At 44.3% G+C, this 22,964-nt stretch overlaps 2 protein-coding genes across 4 annotated transcripts in view; one reads left to right on the top strand and one right to left on the bottom strand.

Annotated features, from left to right (window-relative positions):
• Nucleotides 1-393: 393 nt before the first annotated feature.
• LOC308378111 (uncharacterized protein) lies at nt 394-2,443 on the top strand. Its single transcript, XM_080854929.1, has 2 exons — nt 394-515; nt 822-2,443. Exon 2 carries the CDS (start codon nt 906-908, stop codon nt 2,004-2,006), a length of 1,101 nt encoding a protein of 366 aa, XP_080711055.1. The 5' UTR covers nt 394-515; nt 822-905; the 3' UTR covers nt 2,007-2,443.
• Nucleotides 2,444-2,815: 372 nt separating this feature from the next.
• The window catches only part of rps6ka3b (ribosomal protein S6 kinase, polypeptide 3b), a 34,554-nt gene continuing 14,405 nt past the window's right edge, over nt 2,816-22,964 (bottom strand). For 2 of the 3 annotated variants that reach the window (XM_080855600.1, XM_080855602.1), the window contains 20 exons: nt 15,595-15,711; nt 14,150-14,231; nt 13,337-13,417; nt 13,137-13,216; nt 12,869-12,975; nt 12,046-12,083; nt 11,418-11,560; nt 10,928-10,998; nt 9,660-9,748; nt 9,356-9,420; nt 9,100-9,202; nt 8,488-8,612; nt 7,944-8,069; nt 7,726-7,815; nt 6,277-6,435; nt 5,798-5,959; nt 5,610-5,686; nt 4,758-4,875; nt 4,425-4,565; nt 2,816-4,276 (listed from right to left, as the gene is read on the bottom strand). In XM_080855600.1, coding sequence (XP_080711726.1) covers nt 4,154-4,276; nt 4,425-4,565; nt 4,758-4,875; nt 5,610-5,686; nt 5,798-5,959; nt 6,277-6,435; nt 7,726-7,815; nt 7,944-8,069; nt 8,488-8,612; nt 9,100-9,202; nt 9,356-9,420; nt 9,660-9,748; nt 10,928-10,998; nt 11,418-11,560; nt 12,046-12,083; nt 12,869-12,975; nt 13,137-13,216; nt 13,337-13,417; nt 14,150-14,231; nt 15,595-15,711 — 2,097 coding nt within the window. In that variant the 3' untranslated portion in view covers nt 2,816-4,153. The remainder of the gene's footprint in view (nt 4,277-4,424; nt 4,566-4,757; nt 4,876-5,609; nt 5,687-5,797; nt 5,960-6,276; nt 6,436-7,725; nt 7,816-7,943; nt 8,070-8,487; nt 8,613-9,099; nt 9,203-9,355; nt 9,421-9,659; nt 9,749-10,927; nt 10,999-11,417; nt 11,561-12,045; nt 12,084-12,868; nt 12,976-13,136; nt 13,217-13,336; nt 13,418-14,149; nt 14,232-15,594; nt 15,712-22,964) is intronic. The other variant, XM_080855601.1, reaches the window with a different exon arrangement.

Below are 22,964 nucleotides of genomic sequence, written 5' to 3'. Positions count from 1 at the left end.
CGAACAAACTTCCACTTTATTTTTCAGAACCGAATAGTCCATTAGCCAGCTAGCTAGCTAGCTACATAGTTACCGGTATACACTGGAACTTTTGCGGTAGTTGGTTGAAACACCACCAGCTTATTAGGAGCAGCAAAGAAGCTACCGAGTTTTTTTTTTACTCTGTTTTGATAAAATAAAACGGAAACTGGTGTGTTTGCAAGCAGCTTGGCGAGAAATAAGAAGCAAACATGATTCACAAATGTGCAGTGGCTGGTTGTCCAAACAAATCGGACACAATTATTCACTACACTTTACCAGAGGAGCTAAACAGACGTCGACAGTGGACACAGTTCGTGGAAAGAGGAGGAAAAGAAAATAACGTCTCTGTCACAAGTAGGATCTGTGGTAGCCATTTCGCAGAAGACGACTTCACTAAATTGGATTTGGGATTCACAACGCGGTTGATATTAAATGTAAATGCAATCCCCAGCATTTATCCAGAAGAACTCGTAGAACAGCTAAATAAATCTGACGTAAGTGTTCTAATACCGTGAATTTCAGTGTGTTTCTTATGCAAAGTTAGTTCTACAGTACATAGCCTACTGTGCATGCTTACTCTAGCTGGCTAATCAGCTAGCTTTATGTGGCAGTCGATCAGGTAGACCCGAAAATCTTAGCGTTAGCATAGCGGTGTAATGGACTAACAGTATAATCAAATTACCATTTAAAAAATATGATATTTGAACATCAGATGTAAATGAGCATATAGTTGTTTAATAAAAGTCTATACGCCATTTTACTAGTCTTTAATTCAAATTTTACATTTTGTTTTCTTTCAGCACCTTCCACTAAGTGATAGTTACACAAATGGAACTGAAAACATTTCTTTACAATTTTTGAAAGAGGAGCTGTTTGAAGATGGTATGAATGGCGAGCCGGTTGAAGATGACATGACTGGCGAGCCGGTTGAAGATGACATGACTGGCGAGCCGGTTGAAGATGAGATGAATGATTCATTTAATGTTGTAAAAGTGGAACCACATGATGAAAATGGATATGTTGATTCATCATTCGAGCAGACCAGTGAGGACAGCATGCTCAGTGGTGACCCTGGCATCACAACAGAACATTTTCAGCCAAATGATGATGGGAAACCATTTCACTGTGATTACTGTGGTGAAGGTTTTCTTAACAAAGGGGTGCTTAAGCAGCATGAACTTAAACACAAAACCTTAAACGTTAACCCCTTTCTGAAAGAATATCATTGCCATCAGTGTGGGAGGGACTTTTCTCACAAAGCATTTTTGAAAGCCCATCAAAAGGTTCATGCGAGTGTGGAGTCACAAATGTCATTCAGCTGCACTAAGTGCGACAGGCGATTTCGCAAAAAGTCAAGTCTCAACAAACACATGCAAAATCACCTGGCTAGGTCAAACTACCCTTGTCCAGTGTGTGGGGAAGAATTTGAAATAAAGGGTAGTCTCCATACCCATGTCAGGTCACACCCCGGAGAGAGGTTTCTCTGTAAGTACTGCAATCAGAGATTTTTAAAAATCGACGCCTACCTGAGACACGTGGACAGGCACACTGTGGTAACCCCGTACTATTGTGAGAAATGCAAAGTCTACCAGCTCACCCAGAGGGGCTTCCTGCTGCATCAGAAAGGGCATACCCGAACTGACCTGGAGATGCACCTGGCCGAGACTAGGCCAGTGGTGACGAAAAAAGGCAGACCTCTGAAGTATCCTGCTAAAATTAAGAACCTGCCCCAACAAGGTGAAGCCAAACCACAGGTGGACTCTGAAGTTCCTGAACCGAACCTGACCCTGCAGTCACTCTGCGACACTGGCAGTAGTGCACTGCTGGAGGCGTTAGGTGAAGACCCATTGCGTGAGACTACAGGGCCCTTAGATCAAGCTGAAGAGGAGGTGAAGAAGAAGAAGGAGGAGGAGGAAACATCACCTGAGATTGAAATAGAAGAGGCCTCTGATGACAATCTTGAGATCTCCCTTCAGATATGTTAACAGTACCTTGAGCTATCCACCCTCCACCTTTATGAGACGGTTGTGCCAGGACAAGGAAAGAATTTATTGGATGTAATGCATTTTTTCAAAAGCTTTCAGAATTATTCGGTAAAATAAGCTGCATGTCAAAGAGGTAGGAGTGTGATTGAAGTAAATTATGTTCATCTCGTTCTTTTGTAAATATAAGTCGTGTATGATTTGATAGTTGTCGGGCCTGTCTATTACAGGCTGAGGATATGTCATTACATTAAGTATCTTACCAAGCTATAGATGATGAATTGATGATAAATGATGAATTTTTGCTAGCAATCATGGTATATTGAAATCTGGTTGTATTTCATTTACTTATACAGACCTGTAAATACATCTTGGATCTGTGTTTTTATCAGCTGTCAAATAGGGATGTAGTTTCTTTTTTTTGTAGACAAGACGGCATTTCTGGCATGTCCTACTGTCATTGTCATGTGAATTATTTTACACAGTAGCGATGTGACAAATTGAGGATGATTATTACATTGGGGAGACATGTTTTTAACAAATGATATTTTTACACTTGAAATCAGTAGTAGTAATTCCTCTGTACATTTGCATTGAATAATTGCAGAAATGTCACTGTCTTAATCCTCTTTTTGAATAGTGTCTTGTTTAGAAATGAGAAATAAAACACTTAACATGCCTTTGTCTCTTTTGGGAGAACGTAAAAAGCTTTTGTTCATTAAACTCAAAACACAATTTAATACATAAGAGCTTTTTTATTAGATAAAAATCTTTAGTTTTTTTAAACTACATTTACAAAAAAAGAGGGACAAACTGTAGCAGCTTTTCTAGACAAGAAGCAATAATAGTTTTTCCAGCAGTCCTCAGTATAATGTTGGGAGAGACCAGGGAAAAGGAAACACCCTCTACTGTCTCATCTGACGTATGTCACTCATACGCCTGTTGGAATACAGTAGAAATCATAAAAAAAACTCAGTTCTGCATATACACATACATTCACGCGCACACACACACACATATCGTCTTGGCCACTAATGATTATACTAATTCCATGCACATATAAAAATACATTTATGTCTTGAAAAGAAATGATGCTGTCACTGAGGAATTACATCCCTAATGACGTACATACAGATCACAGCGGAGGGCTGGGACAATACTACTGTGTGCTTGAGTCGCTCCACTGGTACATAATGCATTGCATTTCATTCATATAGACCTGAGTTCTCTTTTTTTCCGAGTTATATACAGTTCTGCATCGCAGGATCAGAACTGGGCAGATCCTCTGCACTTGGGGTCTGATATACAGCTGGACCATGCTGAGGAATCATAATTGGGTAATTGGTTCATCGGTTCCAGGCCTCTCTCTCAGTCTCCGTGCTGTCAGCCTCTTCCTACAGGGGACTTGAGATGCAGAACTGATGGTGCCGCATTCCTTCCAGGGGCAGCCCTCTCAGAGCAGATAGCAGAGAAAGTTTTTTTTTTTGCTGTTGTGGAACTACACTTAAGGGTCTTCAGGAGACTGAATTTTGACATATTCTTCTGCTGGACACTGTAAGTGGCAGGTTTCTTTTTTTAATATTATATTTAGCAACATAGCCTCACAGAGGCTAGGTTAACTAAGATGACACCAAGGAGTTGGAGGTGTATAGCATAGACATCAGGGGAGTGTTACAATCAGCCCCCAAAAGCAACTGTTCCAGCAATGGCCTCACTGCTTCCTCAGATCAGCCTAAATAATCCTTGTCCAAAAAGGGGGGAAATGTGCTTTGCATGGTGCCCTGTCCTTTTGACAAGTCACCATCAATACAATCATATATTTGCATTATATATTAACCTTCAGATGTATGTGGTACAGGTTTTATGCATGTATATGTGCATGTGTCTCCACCTCCATGACACTTCCTGCTGCCTTGTCTGTTGGCTGGAGGCAGTTATAATTCTATAAGCGAGGGCTTTTGCTGTTTCGAAGGTTACAGGCTGGAGGGATTCAGTCAAGTGAAATGGGTTTCTGAATCTATTTGGCATCGGGGGCCGGAAATGTGCAGTAGCATCCGGTAGTCTCCAGGTTCGGTTAAGTGGCTGTGTCCAGCTCACACCCAGAGAGGTTAGGGAGGGAAAGTTCAATAGGAGGTTGGGTGGGAGGGGGCTCAGAGGGCTGTGGAGGTGAGTTTCTTCGCCCCCCTTCGCTGAGCCAGAGTAGAACAGCCCACAGGATCTAGAACTGGAGTGACATTCCTGTTGAGTGCAGAATATGTTGCAGCCATAGCCCCCTGTGAGAGAACAACAGTATTAGTTCACCATCACATCAACAGTGGATAAGACACAAAGTGTTTTGGACAAACGTAGGAAGTATATTATCTCATTTGCTAAAAAATTGTACGATAGACAAATGTACAATAAAAATGTGCAATAGAATACCTTGACTAAGTGAGGGGCATCTTGTCTGTTGAGCTGGTACTTGGGCAGCTGGTCCTTATGTACTATCCAGGGGTGTCGCAGCACCTGAGCTGCAGTTAGCCTCTGATGAGGGTCCACATGCAGCATCTTAGACACCAGGTCCTGAGAAAGAGATAAGAAAACAAGGCATTTTAATCTACAACACTACCTGTATCAAAGCCATATTTTTTGAGTTGAGAATTACTATACACCTTGCGACAATAAATCAATGCTGTGCCTTCCAATACAGGAACTGAGTTGAATCTTTCCAATGGATCATGCTTAAGGATTTAGGATGAAAGGTGCCAACATTACCTTTGCCTCGGCTGAGACGGAATTCCAGTAGCCACCTGTCAAGGAGAACTTCCCACTCCCAATCCGAGCCAGAATCTCTTCCGGTGTGTCCTCTGGACCATTAGCAAATGGAGTGAAGCTGTGGAGAACACAGAGCCAAATAAAAAACCCATTAGAGATGCATTTAGTAAACAACTAACAAGTGCTGTGGGGTTTGAGGTTTATTCTTTTCCATGCGTGCCTTCATTCTCTTGTGATTGAACCAATGATTCTGCTGTAGCTAATCTGATACTCTAAACTGTGTTATGAAACAGCGTTATAGGCCTCAGCTCCTGAGCAGAAGCACTATCCAATGCCAGTCTCTCACATTCTCCTCACACCCACCACACTGTCATAAACAGCAGTGCCAGCACACTCGGCAAAAATTCAGCTTTCAAAAACAAGGGAAAAAAGTAATAAAATGGGTGATATATGACATAAACATAATCTGCCAACAGAACAGGAAAATTTGACCTACTAAGATTTGTTTTGGTCAAAATATATCTTAAAACTAGTGTGACTAAGTTCTCCTTGACAGTACATTTGTCTTGACTCTGACTTTGACAAAGCAGTTTTGTACCTGTCAGTGGTGATCAAACTGCCTTATAATTATGGCAATTCTAGTTTGAATCAACTTGCTCAGAACCAGTCATAACATCTCAGTAACAAGTTATAATACCTCATTAAGATTATTTAGGACTGAAACGCTCGAAGCAAGTGAAATGCTCTAACATAAAACGTGCCTGGTAAGAAGAAATGTCTAAAAAGACAATCATATATTACCTTGATTTAAGATATTTCATCTAAGATTTCATTTTTTTTCAGTGCACCTACCCTGTCAACATTGTGTACAGAAGTACACCGAGGCTCCAGATGTCGCAGGCTGCATCATAGCCTTGCTTCTTCAGCACCTGCAGAAAGGAAACACAATACTGAGTTATTTGATGTTAAATGAAACACACAGTAACAGTAAACAGTAGAACAAGAGACACAGAAGAAAGTGAAACTAAGTTGCTGTGTACCTCTGGAGCTACAAAGTTTGCAGTGTAGCAGGGTGTCATCAGAAGCCCATTCTCTGCCCGAAGCTGCTTGGCAAAACCAAAGTCGCAAATCCGGATAGACTCCGGGTTACCCAGTTCATCTACGTACAGAATATTGCTGGGCTTCAGATCTCTGTGCACCACCTGTTCACAAATAATACAAGAAAGGTTACAGACAGAGTAGTTTTGTATCAAACCAACAACAAACAAAACTGCACTTGGAATGGGCTCTTTCTGGTAATAGCTTTGTTTTTTTTCTGTATGTAGGCAGACTTAGTGGGCAACTTCAACTTCATGAATCTAAAAGAGCTACCTGGTATTTTGTGTCATTCATGAACATTTCTTAGCTCTTTAGCCGACATCTTATAGCTGGCTTCATACATGGGAACCCCAAAAAACTGTGGCAGAACCTGAAACCTCACTGCTTATAGTGCATCAGATTGGTAACCCTGAGACATTACCCCTTGACTGTGCAGGTACTCCATGGTCTTGGTGATGGTGTGCAGGACAGCGCTGGCTTCCCTCTCAGAGAAGAACTTCTGTCTGAGGATCTTATCCAGCAGCTCTCCACCCTTCAGCAGCTCCGTCACCAGGTAAACTGAGCGACCATCATCATACACCTGCCAGCAGAAGCATCATGACTAATCAATATCATCAGACAGATGATACAGCTTCTATCAGATGGTTTTTCAACAATTTCATAGTAATGGTTACTTAGTAAATCACTGTTGCTTTCTTTAAACTATAATATTTTTAAGCTCACACAAGTTGTAAGCCTTTTTCGTTACTTCTTTATTAAAAAAAAAACAACAACTTTGGTAGACATTTCTTGGGAATTGTCTACAGGAGGAGTTTCACTGCCCGTTAATGTACAGTCGTGGCCAAAAGTTTTGAGAATAACACAAATATGCATTTTCACAAAGTTTGCTGCTTCAGTGTCTTTAGATATTTTTGTCAGAGAGCAAAACATCCTCTGAGAGCCACTTCTCCCAACCATCCAGGAACAGTTTGGTGATGAACAATGCCTTTCCCAGCATGATGGAGCACCTTGCCATAAGGCAAAAGTAATAACTAAGTGGCTCGGGGAACAAAACATTGATATTTTGGGTCCATTGGCCAGGAAACTCCCCAGACCTTAATCCCATTGAGAACTTGTGGTCAATCCTCAAGAGGCGGGTGGACAAACAAAAAAAACTATTTCTGACAAACTCCAAGCATTGATTATGCAAGAATGGGCCGCCATCAGTCAGGATGTGGCCCAGAAGTTAATTGACAGCATGCCAGGGCGGATTGCAGAGGTCTTGAAAAAGAAGGGTCAAAACTGCACATATTGACTTTTTGCATTAACTGCATGTAATTGCCAATAAAAGCCAATGACACTTATTAAATATTTGTAATTATACTTCAGCCTTCCATAGTAACATCTGACAAAAATATCTAAAGACACTGAAGCAGCAAACTTTGTGAAAATGCATATTTGTGTCATTCTCAAAACTTTTGGCCACGACTGTATATGTTAATGTATGCTCAGTAGGTTTAAAGAAGACTTAGGCACCGGGCTGAATCAAGCCTCTGACATTTGACATCGTTCAAGGTCAGCTATACTTTGAGTCTCTTTCCCCAGACAAGGATTATAGTGCGTCTTGGCCCGATTGTGTTTTGACAGATATTTGGTCAAGCACTTAGTTAATCCCTGTCTGGTGAAAGTGTGTGTGTGTGTGTGTGTGAGTGTGTGTGTGTGTGTGTGTGTGTGTGTGTGTGTGTGAGAGAGAGTGAAAGTGAGGGAGTGCGTGCATCTGTGTGAGTATTTGTGTGAGTATTTGTGTGTGTGTGTGTGTGTGTGTGTGTGTGTGTGAGTGTGATTGAGACAAAGAGAGAAAGCGAGTGAGTCTGGGGCGACTCGATCTTACGTCTTTTAGAGTGATGATGTTGGGATGCTGGCCGTACCGCAGCAGAATCTCCACTTCCTCTGTCGGGTCCCGCTTAGCTTTATTAATGATCTGCATTTAGATCAGAGCACATTTCAAAAGGTCATTGCACCATTGCAGACTATGGCAAATCCATCATGGGCTTTACCCACTCACAGCTGCGGTTGTGTTGTGTTACCATTGCAGTGAGGATAGCCCACCTTGACGGCGTACTCCATGCCAGTGCTGTTCTGGATGCAGCGCTTGCAGATGGAGTAGGAGCCCACCCCAATGTCTTCCTTCATCTCATAGGCCTCGCTGAACTGGGATGTGTTTCTGTGCAGCTGCTGCAGGGGGCGCACAAGAGTGGCTTCAGACAACGTTTTTGATTTGTGAGTGTATGTGTGCTTGTGCATGCACAGGAAGTACGGTAAGGTAAGACTTATTTGTGCACAGAACATTTAAAAACGACAAATGTTGTCTGATTTTCTGTACTGTAAGTGTTAAATTGCAACCAATATTACATTAACAGGGCTGTAAATTAGATTGTATTTGACTTACATTCTGAAATGTAATAAAGAAAATACAGTTCATGCATACAGTTCATGCACAAAATTGTGACGAGGGATAGACACATTTTGTTAGACCCTTACCAAACACGTCAGAGAGAGTCGTGCTCTAGAGAAAGGTACAGTGTGATGTGAGTTTGTGGGTACGTGTGTGTGTGTGTGTGTGACAGTGATTGAGTATGAGACATACTGGCACCTGGACTATGGAAGTCATGTTGCTACTGGGCAGTGGCTGGGTCTCGTCCTCAGAGCTGATTGCCACAAAGCTGAAGCCTCTGAAGAGCTGGTGAGCGTTGGCACTGGGAGGCACGCCTGGGGAGTCTGCAGCAGGAAAGAAAAACACTGATGAGTACTGTGTGACACACACACACACACACACACACACACACACACACACACACACACACACACACACACACACACACACACACACACACACACACTGCTCTGAGCACTGTTTCAGCAGGAATGCACGTTCTGTATTTTTCCCCTCTCTTCCTCAGTCTTCAACGTCTGTATGTGTATTTGTGTATTGGAAACATGCAATGCTTCAGCACAAATTTTGGACAGACAGACACACACACACACACACACACACACACACACACACACACACACACACACACACACACACAGTAGCAGCACTATTCTCAACACCGCTCCCATCAAGCACTGCGGCAGTATTCTAAAAATCATTCAACCCTCATTAACGCAATGGGACAAGCACCACTCGCTAAGTAGCATCTTGCATTGTTTGAACTCACAGAAAAGCAGGTCAGGGGGTTAGGAGTGTAGTGTGACATGGCACCTTTGGGGGTTTTTGCTGTGAATTCTGGGTCAAAGTAGAACGTGTCATCAGGTCGCCCTGAAGCAGGCTTAAAGGGTGGATGGATCTCTCGTCTGAATAATTTCTGAAAGAGAGTTTAGAGATATCACATAAAGCCCATAACAGCAACAAAAAGCATACAGAAATAACAAGCTCATTATAAATCTCATTAAGAAAAGCATGACAAAAGCTTACTGCGAATTTCATTGCTCCTTATTTCTACTGATTACAAACTTACATTCCAGTCTATGTTAGAGTAGAATGAATGCCTCTTGATCTCCTCGACCCCATCTGGACCTGCACCTACACAGAATGAAACAGCTCAGAGTCCAGCACTGCCAGAAATATGTCCGCTGTCTTTAAGGAAGGTAGTTGAGAACAAAGCCACCTCTAGCCTTGGCTGTGGATTTCAATATCCAAGGAGCACTGACAGTTTCCCAGCTTTTATTAAAAGATACATCTCTTTCAAGGAGTGTTTGACTAAATTACCAAATGCTAAAATAACCAGCTCTCCAATTTAGCTTTCTGGTGCGGCTGCTTACCAAGCCTGTTGGAGGGGTTCCTTTTGAACAGGCTCCTGAGGAGGCTCTGTGCTTCCGAACTCAGGAACTGTGGCATCCCCAGCTTAGCTCTACGGGAGAGACATGCGAGGAGGGGAATGGTCATTAGTGGGGAGAAATAAAAAAAATAATGCTTGACGATAGCCAACATCTAACCGCTGTAATTTAAAATGTATTCAGTGATGATGTGCTCCATTACTGTGTGTGTGTACGTATATGGCTGTGTGGTGACACAGAGACTGTCTAATCTGTTTGGACATTAAATGTTTATTTTCTTGCAGGTTAAATCTGACCAGAATTCTCACAACATGAAAGTAGGAATGAAGAAACTAAATATTATTGCTGTCCTCTACGGCTGCAAGTGACTATTAGCCATATGGTGAATGGGCTCTTATCTGGTTGAACAAAATATCCATCATCTCTCCAACACACACACACACACACACACACAGTCTGCTCTGCTCTGGGAGTGTTAGACCCCATTACATCTGCATCTCTTGGCGCTTAGCAAGCAGCCTTTCTCAAGATACAGCCACTCTAATTAATTCCAGCCACCATTACTGCCAAGATCCATTTGCTAAGCAGTTACTCATGTCCCACGGTAGCATACCTTCACATTTTAATGTCTTTAAAATCGTATTTTCTCTTAGTTTCTCTATCTATCTCTCTCTCTCTGGATTACACAGGAGGTTTTAGTCTGCAGTGCTGCCTGAGCCCTGTGATACAGCAAATTGAAGAGCTGCATTTTTACAGGAAATGGTCATCATGTGGAAATGAGGAGTGGAAGAGCTTGAGTGTAAAATGAGGAGTGGAAGAGCTTGAGTGTACAATGAGGAGTGGAAGAGCTTGAGTGTAAAATGAGGAGTGGAAGAGCTTGAGTGTAAAATGAGGAGTGGAAGAGCTTGAGTGTAAAATGAAGAGTGGAAGAGCTTGAGTGTACAATGAAGAGTGGAAGAGCTTGAGTGTAAAATGAAGAGTGGAAGAGCTTGAGTGTACAATGAGGAGTGGAAGAGCTTGAGTGTACAATGAGGAGTGGAAGAGCTTGAGTGTAAAATGAAGAGTGGAAGAGCTTGAGTGTACAATGAGGAGTGGAAGAGCTTGAGTGTACAATGAGGAGTGGAAGAGCTTGAGTGTAAAATGAAGAGTGGAAGAGCTTGAGTGTACAATGAGGAGTGGAAGAGCTTGAGTGTAAAATGAGGAGTGGAAGAGCTTGAGTGTAAAATGAGGAGTGGAAGAGCTTGAGTACTCACTTTAGAATCATGGTCATGGTTTCCTTGCGATCCTTGCCTTGGAATGGCAATGTCCCAGTTAGCATTTCAAACTGAACAGACAGAAAAAAACAAACCCATAAACAACTTGCACCTCTTTTCTCTCTCCTTTAAGCCTTTAAGCACTACTTATCCTCTGAAGATTCTTAATGATCACTCTGGATCATCGCTAATGATCGCCCAGTGGTAAAATCCTCCAAAATAACCATGTCAATTCTACCGCAGCAGACAATCTGAGTAGCAATTATTTAGATGTCAATGCATTATTAAATTCACATTTCTATAGTACACACTGTAGGCCATTTCACATCATTTAAAGTCAGCACTTAATGTACCTCCTACGAGGCCACAGAAGATAGACCTAACTGTCGGAACAATGTTGGAATATCATGCTGCACAGAGAGGTGGAGTACTTCTGCGTAACACTGGCGGCTAGTGACTGTGAGGAGATAATGATGTGGCTCCTGCTCACCATGAGAACGCCATAGGACCACCAGTCTGCGCTGTGTGTGTGCCCCCTCCTGTTCACCACCTCTGGGGCCATGTACTCCACTGTCCCGCAGAAAGAGTAGGCTTTGTTCTCATGGTCGATAGACTCCTTACTGAGGCCAAAATCTGTGTGTGGAACAAACACACACACACACACACACACACACACAAAGAGACATAGGGAGAGAGAGAGAGAGAGAGAGTGAGTCACATGTGAGGTTGCATTTACAGCTATGCGCTCCAAGAGCTTTTTCCACTGACACATATTTCTCACTGATAAAAACCTAGTGGTGCATTCTGGATAACAGTTCCTAAAGGAGCATAGCACAGCAGCTTTCATGCAGCTTACAACAGTGCCAACAAAATGAGAGAGCGGGAGGGAGAGAAGGGGTGAGTGGCTGGACGAAAGAAGGGGAAAGGGTGAGAGCAGCAGACGTGTGAGAGTGAGGGGACAAAGAATGGGGACAGAAGAAAAGGTGAGAGAAGTGAAGAGAGAGGGATAGATAAACAGATAGTGAGACAGAACAGCAAGTCTCCAGGGTGCTAGGCTGCTGCTGATGCTGGCAGGAAAAAAGATGGAGGGGGGGGGGGGGGGGATTAAAATTACCCACCCGTCAGCTTGATGTGCCCTTCTTCATCCAGGAGGATGCTGGAATTAGGGGGCAGAAAATTCATAGCATTACAGAGGCAGTCAACAGTGTTCATAGACACCAGAAGATCACATTACAGTCTCCCTGCAGAGGCATTTACAGGCAGGCGCACAAGCTCATGTCTGGCAAGCTGGCAAGCACACACACACACACACACACACACAAGAGAATAGTTATCAATTTAATGTCTGTCCTCCAACCGCCCATTACAATGATTTAGAGATTACTATTGGGAGGCTGAGATTTGGCAGTAGTGTGAGTGGTGTGTGTCAGGTCTATGTCTAGTGTGTGTGAGTGTGTCTGGTGTGTGTGTGTGAGTGTTAATATAAGGTACAGAGGGCTACTACTTCTACATCATACTGATCTCTTGGGACACTGTAGACATAAAATTCACACAGTTCATATCATATCAAGCAAACATGGCATGAGAAGCCATTAAGCCATGGGGACCAAAGTCACGCATTTCATTTGAGATCTTCCGGTTATGTTCATTAAAAAACTTTCAGGTGTAAAATTCATTCATCCCCTTATTGGTTTGTTGGATCGTATCCATAGGGATACATCCGCATAATAGGAAGCTCACTAGGCCCAAGTACAGTACTAGACATTTGGGATGGATAACTCTGAACTATGTGTCAGCAATAGGCAAATTATATTTGTGTCTTCTGCCACAACATGCTCTTTCCCCACAAGGGTGAAGATGTTGAAGGTACTCCAAACACAGATGTGGATGTTGCGTGGTCGATGGGCATGATGTACACCCAGTGGGTGCAGGATAACATACTTCTCAGGTTTGAGGTCTCTGTAGATGATGCCCAGTCCGTGCAGATGGTCCAGGGCCAAGGCCAACTCCGCCAGATAGAACTTCACGTCCTCTTCTGTGAACATCACCTAGCAAACAGGGGGGACAGGTGTGTCAGTAATGCAGTGAATGGGCAGGTATATGTGCAACCATACACACGTACACACATACACAAACACACACACACACACACACACACACACACATACCTATGCAACTGCAACCATACACACGTACACACACACCTTACCTCTTTTGATAGACGAGTGAAAAGATCCCCTCCTCGAAGGAAGTCTAGGATCAAATAAAGCTTCCCTTCTGTTTGGAATGCTGCACAGAATCATGAGACAGTCAGAACATATATAAAGACACAACCACACACAATCCTTCAAGTTTCCGTCGTTAATGTTTTATAGATTACATGACGAAGCAACACTGGCCTCTTCTCACCATAGTGCAGTTTGACTATAAAGGGGTGGTTCACTTCAACCAAGATGTCTCGCTCCATCTTGGTCCTCACACGATCTCGAACTGTCAACAAGCAGGCAGACACACACACACACACACACACACACACACACACACAGACAGAGACTGTCATGAGTCATCAAGACAATCAGCAGAGGTGCTGAGAAGCTTTCCCTCACTGTGTCAATATTAGCACCCCCCCGATCCGATCCACTCTCTCTCTCTCTCGCTTGCCCTCTTTTTCTATGTCTTCTATTGCTGTTTCTCTCTGTCTCTCTTTCTCTACCTCTGCTCTGGCACGGCACAATCACACAGATGGCACTGGATGACTAATTAAATAAAGGAGACAAAAAGAATGCAGTCACTGAAGAGGAGACGGAGAGAAAGAGAGGGTGAGAGAGTGAAAGAGAGGGTGACCGAGAATATGAATGACAGGTTTACATGACTGAATGTATGCTTGTGTCTGACTCTGACATATTAAATATGTCTGGCGAGACAGACACATGGTGCGCTCTGAGAGGTATGACCCATATTTCTTTCAGACACTAGGGGGAGTCTGTGGCGAGACCGAGAGGTTCAGGAGAGAGTAATAATATTCATCATGATTATGACTGTGTATCTAATCCAGATTAAAACACATAACAGGTCCCTGGGTATAGTACTAGGTAAAATCATACCCTCCCCTAGACGCTCAAACACCAAATCTCCTCAGGTCAGCCTAAGTAATCCTATTCTACAAGGTCACTTCCTGTGTGTGGCCAACTTGCAGTGGGAGTTGGTTTGTCGTGATCCTACCTTTGAGGGTGGCTTTCTTCAGCACCTTCATGGCGTAAAGCTGCCCAGAGTCAGGACCTGTGACTTTCTTCACCAGGAACACCTACAGCAATCACAAACAGAGTGTCCAGTGTATATGTGAGGTATCGAGACAGAGAAAGAAAGCGAGTGAGTCTGGTGCACACAGGTCTTTACATCCTTGCTAAAATAAGACCTACTTTTCAGCCTCATCCTCATCTACCAAAAACACAATTAATAATCTCCTTGGGCACTGCAAGTCTGATGAGTCAGTAGCTACAGCGACTAGCGGGCAGGGGCTCTCCACGGCTCACTTTACTAATATAATTTCCATAAATTATTCTGGGCTTTGTGCACATGGGAGTGCAATTATTGAGCATGGACACACAACCCTGCCTTTTATGTCTCCTTTAAAGCAGCAGGTTTTGGCTCCAGGGCTCTGAGGAGTTATGAATGTTGCTTCACATCTCACCGTCGAGCAACAGGGATTTTAATGTTTTAGGATGCAGTTGAGACTAGTTATACAAACAATCAGGTGAAAAATATAAATGGGGGGGGGGGGGGGGTGATCTCCCTTGCCTTTCTGAAGCGATATCTAGGCAAGGTATTCATTTAAGTATCCAAAACTTCCTTCAGCTTTCCAATGAGCTGAATCAAAGCTCTATGGCTGAATATGCCTGGGTGAAGAAAGTACTGTTTAATGCGATGTAATGTTGCAACCAACTGCAGACTTTCTATCAAAAGAACTTTCTTGAAACGGAATTGAGTACATATTTTCTGCCTAACTTGTGCAGATCCCTCGAACTAACAAGATACAATTTAGCATATTTTTTTTAAATCTGTTAATGTGTGACTGAACAGGAAGTCTGAGGAAACTGTAACTGTGATGACATCCAGAGGTCTGTGCGTGCGACTATATCATCTCCTTCCCGTGACTAAGTTATCTTAACCACCTTGCAAACTTCCGTCACATTTAAGTCTGCAGACTGTTCAAGAACGCTTCATCCGGGGAGTCTACCCTACAGCTAGTCTTTCTCAAACTCCCATCTCAATTACAACCATCATCAGGGACCCACAGAGGTAGCACAGTCATACCTGGGAGGCATCTTTTTTACTTCTGCTCTCATTATCTTTATCCAAATTTGCTTAACGCACTGGCAGCCAAATTTGCTTGTTTTAAGCAGATTTTGCTTAAAACAAGCAAATTTGGCTGCCAGTGCGTTAAGCAAATTTGGCTTGTTAAGGTTTCTTAAAATAAGTAATATTTGCTTGAAATAGGCAAAAATAACCTTACCAAAGAGCACTAGGTAAGTTCAATTTAGCTAAAAACAAGACCAACTAGATTTTTTCATCTCAATATAAGAGTAATAACACTAGGTTAGAAAAGCATTTTTGCAGTGTAGAAACACACTGAGGGACACGAAAACACACTGCATCCTTTCATCTACCTTTCCAAAGGATCCTTGTCCCAGGACTTTGCGGAGCTCAAACTGCCGTGGGTCACCCTTTTCCGAGCCCTCCTTGACATGGTGCGTGATGCTGATCTCCTTCACCGAGATTTCTTCCTGTGGAAAACAAACAAACACACACTTTTGAGTTCTCCTCTCTGTGGCCATTTGAGCACAGGCTTCATACCACAAAGGGGAAGACCATCAGATGCAAAATTACTCCACAAAAGCACTTCACTAAATTGCAAGATGTAGTACACCTTTCGTTTGAACAAATAACAACCCACACACAGTAGGACTCTGCACACCATGAAAATCAGTTAAAAGGAAGTTAAGCAAGCTTTATCGTTGGCCACATCTCACTGCCCTTCAGCTCCAGAATTTTACCACCACAACAACACACGTCACATATTCCTGTTAAGAGCATTCATCCAGGTCTGACTCACTTTCTCTCCCTCCCCCTCTCTCACCTCACACACACACACACACACACAAAGTGCACTCAAATCCAACTATTCATCAGCCATGCTGTATTCACAAGCACGAGTGCGGTCCAGACAATTCTACATGAAAACACATCCACGCTCAGAGTGAAGGCAAAAACAACTACACCCGCCTGTCCCAGCCCCCACACACAACTACACCCGCCTGTCCCACACACAACTACACCCGTCAGTCCCACACACAACTACACCTGTCTGTCCCATACACAACTACACCCAACCACCCAAACCCCATCCCAGACACACAACTGGACAGGCCCTCTCTGAGCCAGGACAAGTCAAGGGAGACTCCTTCATGCCCTCGGCCTCCCCCTGATCCTCATCATCATCGTCATCCGATGAGGTAGGAGGGTTACTGGAGAGGTCATACCCCACTAAGCCCCTCAACCCAACCCACGCTTCATCCCCAAAGTCTGTCTGGATGTTCTTACGTGCCACACACACACACACACACACACACACAGAAAGTATGAGAAAGGGAGAGAGAGAGAGAGAGAGAGAAAGAAAGAGAGAGAGGGAGAGAGACTGTGCTCTGCACAAAGCCCATGACGGACAGCTTCCCACACGGTTGCCATGACATCGCCCCCAATCCTCCTGCTTCATCACAGCAACAGTGGGCGTGGAGGAGGGTGACTAAAGACTCAGCGCTCATGCTACAGTCTCTCCACTCTCCTCTCTCACTTTCTCTCTCCTCCCTCACTTTCTCTCTCACTCTCTTTTACTCTTCTTGTCTCTTTCTATGACTTTGTATTTGCGTACTCTTCCTTACTCATAGACTCTTAACCTCTCTCTCTCCCTTTCTCTTACCATGGCTTTCTTTATGTACTCTCATCCTTACTGCTCATGCTCTCTCTCTCTCTCGCGCTCTCTCTCTCTCCCCCTCTCTTACCTTTCTCTCCAGCTTTCCAGTCATCTATATTTTTCATCTCTGCCCCCCATCAATCATTGTCACTCTATCCAGCCCATATTTATGGCCAGCACTACTTCTCATGCTCTCTCTCTCTCTCTCTGACTGTGGAAACTTTACACAACAGGGACACAAAGCCATCAAAACCCTCACAAGCTGGCGTGCTTGCCTGACTGTGGAGTAACGGGTGACAACAAAATCTGTCCTCCTCTAGTACTCTCTACCTCTTCAATCTTCTCCTCCACCTCTCTCTCTCTCTCTCTCTCTCTCTCCTTTTTTCTCTCTCCCTCTCTCTCCACAACAGAGTACCTGTGAGTTCCAGGGCGAACGCAGGCGAGTGGAAACCAGCGAACGCTCCATCGCTAGCGGACGCGGAGGTTCAGCCGCAGCAGCAGCAGCCTGGTGGCAGCAGCCGTGATGACTGTGCTGACGGGGTTGGCGGCTGTGGTGGTGGTGAAGGTGAGGTTGGTGATGATCCTGCTGGGCTGGGGGGCTCAGCGGAGTCAGCATGCTGCCATGCTATGGTGCCACACCGAGCCTCGGAGCCTCAGGTGGAGAAACACGAGGCGGGGGGAGCAGTCACCTTCACCCGCGCCGTAGAAACTTCAAATCAAGCTACTTCTCAAAAGTCAGGCAGCGTCTCACAGGTTTCTCACCGAGGCAAGTTGTCGCTCTGCTGAACGGCTAGGCTAAAGGCTAAACCGCACAGCTGTGTCTTGGGGCTGAAGCTTTATAATAGAGTCCATGAAACCCTTCCCCTTGTCAGCTCTAAAGGGTAAACATCCTGTTGCCCCTCCATAAGATGACGGGGAAGAGTGGAGAGACGGTGCTGTGACGCCTGCTCTCTAGTTTGGAGCTGAAAGCGTCCATGAAAAGATCAGGACAGACCAGCCAGCAAAGCTCAACAGCCTGTGTGGGACTGACTCTCACTCAGCAACTTGCATTTTCACTGGGTAGAAATATCTGACCAATCAATATGAGGGAGGATGAGGGGAAGGGGAGGGAGAGAAAGACACAGAGCTGGTGAGGGAGGGAGGGAGAGAAAGAGAGTGTGAGAGAGGGAGGGAAAGACATAGAGTCATACAGGCACCTGCACTCTGAGGCAGATGAGCACTCCCCTACCAACTCTGTGGAGCATAATTCACACCTCATGATAATGAAGCCAGGAATGGAAATGTGACGCCTCTCTACACGAACACAAGTTCCAGCACTCGCAGGCCTTCCGAAGCGAGCGGGGGGGAGAGACGCACACTTGTGAAAAACATTTGCAGGAGAGGATCCTGGGAAAAGCGCTGTCTATGAATACAGACTTCAGGAACTGACTTATTCAGAATAACATCAACTCAGAGCCAAAAGCCCTCGCTACACACATCCAAGCATCTGGTATACAAACGTCAGGGAATGTTGATCAGGTGATCAGAAGGGCTAATTCTTCATTAATAAAATCAGCTGACCTGTGATGTAGTCAAATTAAGTGGGCTGACGCTAAGTTTTACTAATACCACAGCTAAGAACAAAGAGGATCTTTCACAATCTGTGTGTGTGTGTGTGTGTGTGTGTGTGTGTGTGTGTGATGACTCATACCCAAGTCAGATCCCTTTCAACATAATAACATACCTGCCAAAGCAGGCACCACCCATCAGTATATGCTAGCAGACAATAACTACAATAGCCAACATGTACATAGAAAAATCCTTCCAGAATGGAAAGAAATGTTTCTTAAAAAGCCTCGAGTTGGCTTTAATTGTTTACATAAGGGTAACGATATAAAAAAACACATTCCTTTGGACAGAAAGGTAAGATTTAAAACAAACAATGATTGTTTTAAAGAGACAATAGTTAACAAGTCTCACAACTGGCTACACACCTGTAAACCTGCACCTGTAAACCAAAAACGGTTCCACTTTGTTGAGTGGAGAAAAAGACCGGTGAGGAAAGCACGGTGCAGCAGAGGCAGTGATGGGCTCTCTTTACTTGTGAGCCAAAGGGGTGATCCATTCCCTCAAGCAGCCGGCAGCTAATTAACAGTCTCCGTGGCAGTAGATGACGTATTTGCGATGCACCTTGTGCTGGAGGCAGAACCCGAATGTGTTAAGACACTTTTCGTAGAATTCACTGGGTCTGATCAGTTCCACAGACAAAATCAATTGATCCCAGGCTTTGTGGTGGATAAAACCTACTGGGGCTCATTTGGGACAGCGTGTGGGCGCTCGACTGACAGGCCTGATTGGCCTGCTGGCCTGCTGGGAGCCTGTGTGTGCACAGCGAGAGCTGAGGGTGAGAAGAGTGCCTGTCTGTGCTGGTATTTCAGAACGGGTGAGTCAGAACACAGATGGTGCTGATCCTAGATGTTCATGTCACAAGCAGCTCTTAATCACAGGATTAAAGAACACCTGTGGCCACGGACTACACACAGGCCTCACAAACACACACACACACACACACACACACACACACACACACACAAAATAATTTTGAAGTTCTGTGGTAGACACACACGGTGATACACACACACACACACAATCAAAACTTCAAACAGTCAGAAAGTAACACCATACACACAGCACAGAGTAGGCCTGCTGCTAGCTGATCAATACTAATCTGTCCTCTCGAAGTCCATGTCATTACAGCCCCCGGACAGACAGGGTTTAAAGTTATTCTAGGCACAACACTGTGTGTGTGTGTGTGTGTGTGTTTGTGTGTGATCTTCACACGGGAATGCTATACCATAAGCCGTTTTTTGACCCCAACCCTAAATAGCCCCTAAAATAATAGTAAGAAACTTTGGAAACTATCAGCGGTGATGTTTGATGAGTCTTCCTCTTTCTCGATATATTCCCTTTTTGTGCTTCTGAGTTCAGGGAGGTGTGTGGCGGTGAAAAGTGAGTTACAGGGAAGGAAATGTACCGTCTACATCGGCTCATCTTTGTCTAATACTTATGTTGCATTCTAATTTGAAATGAAATTTAATACAGAACGTATAAACTGATAGATTTGACTGCAAGACGAAATACAAGGAATATAGACAGAGCATCTGACGAGGCTCTTTATGTTTTCTCGATCACTATTACAATAACCCTAGTTGTATTTATATAAACAGCTTTATGTGCTTTGTGCTACTATAAGTCAAGCAACATTATTGAACTCGGATAGAATGTCAACTTATGTCAGTGACAGTATTCTGTGTTGGCAACACAATATCGAAATATATAATAATATAAATATATCAAAATATATAATATATTTACAGTGTAAACAATTATCCTATTTGCAGACACAGAAATTGCGCTCCTTCTCACTTTAGGCTCATGTTCATTGCGTCGTCATAGTGACGTGAGGCTTTTTAAGAACAGGAGTGTTAGGCTATTTTAGAACGGGAGATGGGAGAAAGACCCGTTGATCAGTGGTCTAAACCCAGTGAAATACAAAACAAAATATGACTTTTGTTTCTCTTGTGCATTACTGAGGGCCCCAGTTCATGATATTGGATTATTTAATGCACTGTCCGTGTGGTTTAGAGCATATTTGACCCTAACTGCATAATTTATGTATCTATTGGTTAACATTTAGTTTAGTTAAATAACGGTGACAGAGATTAGATTAGATCTGCCTGTCAGACGTTGAAAACCAGGAAATGAGAGTGCACCTTCCTCAAAATAATTTACCCAAAACGCCCACCTTTTTGATCAGACACGCCCCAAAAAAAGCGTGGGTCTGCCCTAAATTCTTTGCGCATGAAATTGCGTTGTGAAATTACCATGTAATGTGCCCTAGGAATCAAAAGAGCTTTCCGCAATGTCCTTCTTTGTTGTGCGTAAGTTATGGCCCACAGTCATCTTATCCAGTGCAAAGGAGCCTGATTACTGACCAGCTGTAACATGTAACATGAGCACACACAACTCCACCTCCAACCTTTGAAACATTTCAACACATTCACACATTCTTTTCTGGAAGACACCGCAACAACAAGGACTCGTTGCCGCACAACAACACAATGATGTCCAGCACACAATAACATGGAAAATCTGGTACAATCAAAATCTTGGAAAGTCCAGAGCACACGCCCATATGAGTGGAAATACAGTGAGATCCCTGACACATTTTCCAACCAGAGGGCCAATTTAAACAGCACCACCTGAGAAACTTTTTCTATATCCAACCTGAGAATTAAGCAACCAGATTCCCGTGTCAACTGTTATGAGTGCAAAGAGATACATTATGGAAAACCCAAATCACAGCAGACTGAAAAGCTGACTTAAGAAGACTAAATTCAATTAAGCGGATGACAGGGTGCTAATATCGGTTTCCAACAAAAGTACCCAAGTTTCAAGAAAACCCCATCAGCGGTGGCCAGAATTTCTCACCAAGAAAACTCCCACAGAATAAGTGCACTTCCTTAATTGCACAGCACAAAAATGGCCATGTCAGTCCTTAAGGTAAAATAAAAACTATATTTTTTTAATATGTTACATATTAATAAAATATAAAACATAGGGCATGTTTGTTTGTACACAAACACACTCACACTGTACTCTAGCGCTGGTACACGTCAGCGCTGGACAGTGAACCGAAATCTGATCAGCGTGCCCAGCCGCAGCGCTATGGTACTCACAGTACTGAGCGGCCCCCCCTGTTGCCCCTGCTGTCGCACCCGTTGCCCCTCGGTGAAGAGCCTCCGCAGAGCCTTGAGCCGGAGCTGCAGCGGCCCGCTCAGCAGCTGCCTCAGGGCGGGCAGCCAGCCCTTGGGAGAGTCCATGCTGCTGGAGCCCTGCTGGTGCTGGTGGTGAGGTTGGTGCTGCTCAGGAGCAGAGGAGCAGTACCAGCAAGTGTTTGTAAGCGTGTGTGTGTGTGTGTGTGTGAGAGAGAGAGCGTGAGTGTGTGTGTGTGTTGGGTGATGATTGTGATTTGCGATGTTGAGTGTCTGAACTCCGGGGATGGATGACAGTGAGTCACTGTAGGGGGAAGCCCTATGAGGTGTGTAAAGCATCCAAACTAGGAGATTCCAGCCCCCCCCCCCTAACAAAATTCCAGGGCTGGAGATCCCCTTACACTCACCCCTCCTGTCCAACTCCCCCCCCCAACCAGCTGACCGCAGACACCCCACACATACGCCAATCGCCGACAGACACATACGCTCACACACAGCCCACACTAACCGTAGACACCCCACACACACGCCAATGGCCGACACACACATAGGCTCACACACAGCCCACAGTCCTCCAATGGCCAACACACACATGGCCTCCGTGGCACAATCACACTCGCACACGGTGCTCTCACACAGACCTACTAGGCGCCTGAGATCTCTGTTTAAGGATGTAGGACTGTGGCCAGGATTAAGGGACACCTGCTGTTGATGCAGTCAAGGATGAGAGGTTATTCTGGTTCAGTTGAAGGTGTTCCATTGTTTCACGTGGAAATACACTCCCTGGCTGAGAAATGTGATGCAAGAATCCCATATTACTTGCAACAAAATCTGAAAAGGCTTTTTTGGAAGCTTTCATGCAGAATTTAAAAACAAAGTTTAAAGACACTGTTGTAGAGGACAGACTGAATGTCATAGACGACTGTGATAAAGGAATCTTAAGGTGACGGCAAACATCAGATCACTGATTGTTAGGGACTTGGGCGAGCATAAAGACACGCTCAGCTTCCCATACCTGCATAGTGGCAGTGCGCTGGCTTCCATGAACTGTGAATGTGTGCCATTCTGTGGGTGTTTTCCACTAAAGCCCCTTATGCAATGCAATTATCAGCTCTGTGGGGCCGAGTGAGGCAGCGTGGCTGATCTGAGGGGCTTCTGACCGGAGCACAAGCTCAGGCTCTGACAGGTTAGCGGCGCTGCGTACACTTCCGCTCTGGTTTTCCGCCACAGGCTCAGATGACAAGCGCAGATGCCTCTGGCACTTCAAAGGCAAGGGGGGGGGGGGGGGGTGAGTGAGGTTATATATGCACAG

Source organism: Sprattus sprattus (assembly GCF_963457725.1).
Source record: "Sprattus sprattus genome assembly, chromosome: 17".
Classification (NCBI taxonomy): Eukaryota; Metazoa; Chordata; class Actinopteri; order Clupeiformes; family Clupeidae; genus Sprattus; species Sprattus sprattus.
Note: the sequence above shows the minus strand (reverse complement) of the source record. Positions and strands in the feature narration are given on the sequence as shown.